This window comes from Sturnus vulgaris, chromosome 5, assembly GCF_052056855.1.
Source record: "Sturnus vulgaris isolate bStuVul1 chromosome 5, bStuVul1.hap1, whole genome shotgun sequence".
Taxonomy (NCBI): domain Eukaryota; kingdom Metazoa; phylum Chordata; class Aves; order Passeriformes; family Sturnidae; genus Sturnus; species Sturnus vulgaris.
In genome coordinates this window covers 25,299,320-25,306,251 of record NC_142247.1, presented here as the reverse complement: position 1 = coordinate 25,306,251, position 6,932 = coordinate 25,299,320, and the positions used below count along the sequence as shown (strand labels likewise).

General features: G+C 36.6%; 1 protein-coding gene across 3 annotated transcripts in view; it reads right to left on the bottom strand.

The window, feature by feature from the left end:
• Positions 1–366: 366 nt before the first annotated feature.
• NEDD1 (NEDD1 gamma-tubulin ring complex targeting factor) overlaps positions 367–6,932 on the bottom strand; it is a 30,052-nt gene continuing 23,486 nt past the window's right edge. For all 3 annotated transcript variants that reach the window (XM_088165084.1, XM_014889523.2, XM_088165083.1), the window contains 2 exons: positions 5,146–5,212; positions 367–4,451 (listed from right to left, as the gene is read on the bottom strand). In XM_088165084.1, coding sequence (XP_088021210.1) covers positions 4,347–4,451; positions 5,146–5,212 — 172 coding nt within the window. In that variant the 3' untranslated portion in view covers positions 367–4,346. The remainder of the gene's footprint in view (positions 4,452–5,145; positions 5,213–6,932) is intronic.

The window sequence follows — 6,932 nt, the reverse complement described above, 5'->3', positions numbered from 1 at the left end:
GCTGTACCAGCATTTGGAGGCCTGAACTGGTTTAGCTTAGACACAGTCCAAAATAAATAGGGTAGTTGTTGCTCCACCATCTTCAGCCATGATACAGTCTCCAGAAGAGGGAATGCTGCTTTCTATTTGAGTTCAGGTCTGGATGTTTTAAGTACTAATGAGGATAAGGAGTAAGTATCAGCAGTCTACACTTCTCTTTCCTTCATTTTTAGTCAGCTACTGTTTATATCCACATGAAGAGAGAATAGCCTTTAAGTTTCTGCAGATTTAGTGGATTCTTAACTTGCTCTCAAAATCAAGAGCCTTCGGGACTGTGGTTACTGTCCTGGAGAGAGAGAGACAGCAAGAACAACAACACACATGGACTTCTTTAGGGAAAAAGGCCAACTTTATTGAACAGACAGCCCGTATTTAAAGCATGTTACAGAGAGCTAAGACAGGACAATAGCTCACTGGATAACTGGGAAAAACATCCGTGAAACTATACCTCAGGGTATAGTCCCCACGGAAAGAACAGCAGGTGTTAATCTTTATTATGAATTCCATTCTGTTTTTCACCAGATTCCATTCTGTTTTGACCATATTATCATCCTGGGAGAATTCATCCTTAACACTGAAACTACAAACAGCTTATCAGTCTGGGAATGGACCTGAGAGGCAGAAGTCCAGGCCTGAGAAAGAATTCTCAAGCTGTAATTTCCTAGCTCTCTAAATGTGTGTGTTCACATTGGACCATCTCAAAAATGCTCTTAATAACCCAGTTTATTAAAAATGCACTGCCTCAGAAATTTCTCTGTTTATTTTGAAAACATTAGATATGCATTCTAACTCTAGGATAGCTTTCCGTATAAAACAAAAAAAATTGGAAGCATCTCATATAAGCCCCTAAGTTTAGTAAAAGTGGCTATGTAACAAAAAGTATTAGCAACTGCTGTAGACAGCATACATCTGAACATCTGAAGGATTGTGGCTGCCAAAATCAGCTAAAAAGATATGTGTTTTCCATGACTTTTAAATAGTTATTGAGTATGAGTTAAGTTTCCCTGTTCTGTAGGGACAATGTGAAGTGCACAGGTACTGTCTATACTTCCTTGGCTAGAGAGAGACATCCAGAATCACAGCTAATTTCACAGTTAATCCAAAAAACACCTCAGAATTTTTCACTCTTGTCCCTCTGGCCTTGTAACTTGTCTTTGCCAGTGCCTGCACAGGATGCTTAAGGAAGAGTGTAGGATTGTTTCCACAGCTAAGAATTGGTTCACCAGCACTGCCCACGTGCAAGGCCTGAGATGTGAAAATGGCTGTATTCACCCTGACCGGAAGGTGCAGCTCTTGAAATGCACCAGTAATGACACAGAGATAAAAGTGCACTGGTGGAGAAGCACATACACAGCACCTGTCAGCCTTAAGCACTTCACTAATCATATCTGTTACCTTTATATACAAATAATCTACAACCATTTTGCATCTTCAGTTTTAGTATCTAGGCTATCTGCTGACAAGGAGTGGTACAGTTTGGCAATGCAGTCTGCAAAGCATGTTCTTTGTTCTAGTATGCCATGTTCCTTGTGCAGGAGGGGTAACGTGCAACTTCCAAACTCATCCTTGTCATGCTTATGAAAGTATAGCCTGAGTATCAGGCAGTGGTGGACTGCTGCCAGGAAGTAAGAACATGCTGGCATTTTGCATTTTTATGAGAATAAATCAATTAGTCAAACCCTATATACCTTAAAACTTTAAATAGACGTCTCATCACAAAGAAGTCTGTATTTGCATGAGAGAAGGGAATTTAAAAAATTAAACCTCCGTAAGTTTAACATGAAGACAATGGAGGATGTCCAACTCACTAGGAGCTTAAGAGACAAGATTATTCCCCCTAGCCAAAACATCTGCTTGAACATGTATTTTAGCTATGAACTCTGGCATAGCTGTAACAGTTTTCAAGTTAGAAGGGGGAACTGCTCCTTTGTCCTTTAATCCAAGAGCATGAGGTATTGTAACCCTTTCTGTGGAAAGGCATCCAAATGACTGGATGCTACACAAACCCACAGAGGCAGAAGAGAGATACTCCAGAATTTCAGGTAGATCGTGCCTGATAAGGCATAACAATTACAACACAGATTATTCTCTTTAATAAGCAGGTCATCACATGTTTTTTCTCAAAAAGGTTAACACAAGCTTTATTTTAACATACAAATCAGATTGTGTACAAGGCAAAACATACCCTTATAGTGATAGGCAGAGTGGGTCTCCACACACCATGTGTAGCCACTTGCACTACAGTAATCCTGAGATATGGACAAAAGCCCTAAAATCTTTTTAATCACTCTTGCTATAGTTACCTCCATCTGGGAATTAAAAACATTATACAGTTTGGAGTCAAGAGAACAAATTACCTATAAACAAAATACCCAAGATAATGGTCTAATTCCCTGCTGTCATCCAGGTACACCAGCAAGAGCACTTGAATAAATCAAGAGGTGGGAACATGCAAGGTTACTTCATTAACACTGGAAATCATACATAGAAGGATGCTAAGATGTTTTGCTACCTTCAACTACTACTGTCTTCACAAACTGTGTGGTCTATGTGTCAAGCTTACATATCCTATGAACTTACCAAAGAGTTCTCTATACTGTGTGTTAAGTTAGTAAAAAACCCCAACTTTCTTTGCTTCCTTTCAATATGAAGTTAGATGTGATATAGAAATATTTTTAAAAGCTTATAAAAGCAGTAGAACTACAGACATTTAAAGCCATTTCCCTAATATTAAAGGCTACTTGAACACCCTCATTTTGCTACAAGATTGTGTTTTTCATTAAATGATATCAAAAAAAGGAAGTCTCTTTTTAAAAAAGATGTTATAGGTAAGGAAAAGTTATAGACACGTTTGGAGTTTTTCTTTAGTTTTGCAACATATAAAAATAAGTTACACTATATATTATGGCTTTCATTTTTTTATCTACTCATTTAGTAGCAGACTGTCATCATGGATTTAAACACTAGATGTTATAAATAATTAACCTGCCATGTTCTTCAGACTTTCCTTGAGCTTTGAATTTGTGTACAGAAAGAAACAAATATTAGAGGGAAAATTAGGAAGCTTTGAGAAAACCTTAAATAGCAAGAAGCACCTGTAGAAAAGTTTCTCTGATAAATTTTTAACTCAATTTATAATTTTAATTTGATTTTTAAAGTAATTTAAAACTGAAGTTTAAATTTAATCTGCTTGGCAAAGTAAAGGCCACGCCAAATATCCCATGCACTTCAATAGTCAGGACTTCCTACTGAGCTTCATTTCAGAAATGTTTACATACCACTATGATACTATTATGCTACTGAAGCAATGATCGTTCTTTAATGGTAGTTAATAATACAAGGTAATAGATTTGGTATGCAGCTATCTGAAAAAGGCCACAATAATGTTAAACCAACATAACTCAAAACTGCAACACAACTGCTCAATATTTAGTGTTGTTCACTACCAATGGAAGGAGAAGTTGGGTACAAAAGGTGCTTGAGTCAGACTTCAGAAAGATTTCAATTACACATTGCTGTATTATTAATGGCTATATTATTAATATACTTACATTTTGAAGACTAAAGTTGCAGTCAAATCGGACGAGCTATGACAACATTCAAATACACGTAAATAAAAAGAATTCTAGATTCATAACCAAAGTAGTAACAAAAAATCTCATTGTGCAGTTGATGAAATATTTGCAAGAACAACAAACTTATGAATTCAGTAAGATTGTGGCACCGAATTTGGGAATATATTCAAGCTCTAGTTTTACTCAGGACAGAAGAGTTGCCAGCTGAATAAACTTAACTGACAACTGTCCTTTCCAGCTCTTTGTAAACAAGGCTCCATGTTGTGCAAAAGAAGAGCTTTTGCTCCCCTTTTTCTTCAAGGAAAGTATCTGAAAGGCAAGCTGTAGTGATTGCTTCTGACAGCAGTAGAATAAAGAAGCAGATAGAAAAGTAGGTGTATACATAAAAAAGTTCTTATCGTAAAAGCATCTGTCCTGGTTTGATTTTGTTTATAAAAGGCACTTTACATATTGCTAAAACTCCAATACCATACTTGTCCTTTGAGTTTTCCTGTTAGAAGGCTGCATTGCAAGGTGGTCAGTGTGAGGATGCAAATGTTCTTTATACAGGCCTATCTCCCACAAATGTTATAATTACACATAGTATCTTACACTAGTTATTTAGAAGAATAGATTCATGTTCAAAATAATAACAGGTCTTTAAACAATACTTCAGTGATGACAGATGATCTGTCAGAGACAATACACCACCTGTAGCGAGTTCACACTAATAAAACTGGCAATGTAAATCTTTCAGAAGTGAGTCCTCAGTCTCTTGTTTTCCTCTCGCAGTCTCTCAATTTCAGCTACTAAGCTTTCATTTACAGAGTATCTTTCAAGTAAAGCGTGCATTTCATTCTATAGAAAAGAAAAAAGTCCCAATCAGTAGTAATAAAGTTATTAATTCCAGTTTTATCCTATTGGCTTTCATATTTCTTTTAAAAATGAAATAACGTAGATAATTCTGTGTTTAAAAACTTTTGATAAGAAAAGATTGATTTTCCCTTTTATGCTGACATACAGTATTTTGATCATTAATACATTAGTGAATATTTTATCAAAGGGTATTTTGCAGTTCTTCAGGATGAGAATCTACTAATGCAGATTCCATTAAAATGCTCAGAACCCAGACAAGGTCTTTTTAATGCAGATCAAAAGAACAAAGATGCATAAAAAGGTGAAATTAAAGAATACAGAACAGCTCAGTATGCATGCAGTACCTGCAAGTGAAGCTTTCTATTTTAATTCCATCTATCTTCTCTTTACCCCAGCCTTTGGCCCTTTCCAAAGGGCAGCTAAATTTGTTTATAACTCTTGAAATATGGAATTGATACCTACTCAAACCCTAGGTTCCCTTTATTAATCAAAGAAAAAGCAATTTAACAGATTCCCATTCATAGTTCCCCCCCACTTCACATGAAATTCTCCTTTTCTTGGTCATAATAAACAAAATAGATTTTCAGTTTTGAGAGAAGATGGCATGCTTTGGTGTTACCAAAATTGAATTGGTAAAAAAACTGAATGTATTTCCCATCATGGTCCTTGTACATACCAACTGCATATGGAATTGCTTGATCATCTCCACTTGCAAATTCACGATATCTCGATGGCATGCTTCTCTGGGGGAAGAATTGCAAAAGGAGAATGCTTAGACTTATTTAGGAAGCAGTCTCTCTCATACCCTCAGCACCCAAAACTCGACAAATCCTCACCTTCACTCTCATCAAAAGTCTGGAAAACCTTAGACCATGAAACATAATCCTCTACAGCTTATTTTAGAATACTTTTGTTATGACGTTGATTTTCAGAAGTACCATTTTTTCCAGCACGTAAGATTATGTAGTACTTTTCAGTTTAGAAACATAAATATATATATGGTCATATCAAGATTCTTTTTCACTTGCATGCTATAAGCTCCCCTCCTTTTTACCATTCAAAGCTAATTTTCAATCCCTTGATTGCAAGCCCTGCAGAGGAAGATATTTATCTGTACTTGAAGATACATCTTTTCAGTACATGACTTTCAACAATCTTTTATAAAAATGGCCCAAAACACCAACTGTGCTAAGTGATACATTCTTTTCAAACCCATGGAATAATCCAGGTTAATCTACCTAAAAAGAAGTGGCAGTATTGTCTACAAAGTGAACGTGAATTTGTTAAGTCATGGACAACCATTCTACACTACAAAAACCACACTTGAAAACAGCCTCTGATCATGACATTAATACAACAGTTCCAGGATCTGAAGAACAAAAAGAAGAACAGCTCACAGAAAAGCAGGCAAGCTCACAAGTTCTTCCTGAACAGTGAAGCACAGTGCAGTTGTCTGGGACTGAGTACTGTGCTATGGGCACCACTGGCCTGACAAAGTAAGGTGTTTCTTAAGTGGACACATAGAGATCTTACTTCATTTTCCTTTCCTCAAACATACAGCAAATCCAAAGGAAATCTTCACTTCCTCTTTCCACATATTATTGTGTTACAGAACTCCTACTGAAGGCCATCTTCTTCAAGTGTATCAAGTATAGATGCCAGCTAGCATCTATACTAGATGGATCCTATAAATCCAAATATGTAGGTTATCTCCTACAGGGAGATCAAGAAACAAACATCTTTCTGGAACCAAATGAATTATATATTATTCCTCATCCTTTCATGAAGGTCCGTGTTTTTTCCCCCCATTACTTGAAGAGGAATGAATTTCAGGCAAGGAAGATAAAAATCCTTTCCTCAGATTCCAGCAGGTGAAAGGTAATTACATCAATGGGAGGCATACAATAGTTCCCTTTCCTCTTACTGACCCCAGTACTAACCATCTATTATGATCAGTTTAAATGTATCTGCAACTTACAACTGGGAGAAGAGCCAGCAGAGCCTTCCAGCCACTCCAGAAAGTATAGGCCAGAGGAGAAACACAATATTTAAGGCTCCAGATCTCAGGTACTGGAAGTAAAAGACTGGCAAGCATAACTTTTAAAGTCTGGGGTGCCTGAACACAGACTTTAAAGAAAACACACCTGCAATACATCGTCTGCATTTTAACTTACAGCAATTACAGGTTTTCATCAGATGTGTGTTTACTGCCAAAAAATCCCAGGGTAGTTTAACCAAACTATATTTATGTAAAGACATTAAATAACATTTGATGCATTTTTTCTTTTGGCAGATACAGAACACCCATCATACACAGACCTACTAAGCTAGTTTTGTTTTGCTTTTTGTCATCAAGACAGCAGCATTTCCACATCCAGCAATTCTTCTCCATCATTTCCATTCAACCTATTTCATCTTAAATATGGAAGTGATCTCCTAGGTAAGAGTCTCTTAAACTTCTTC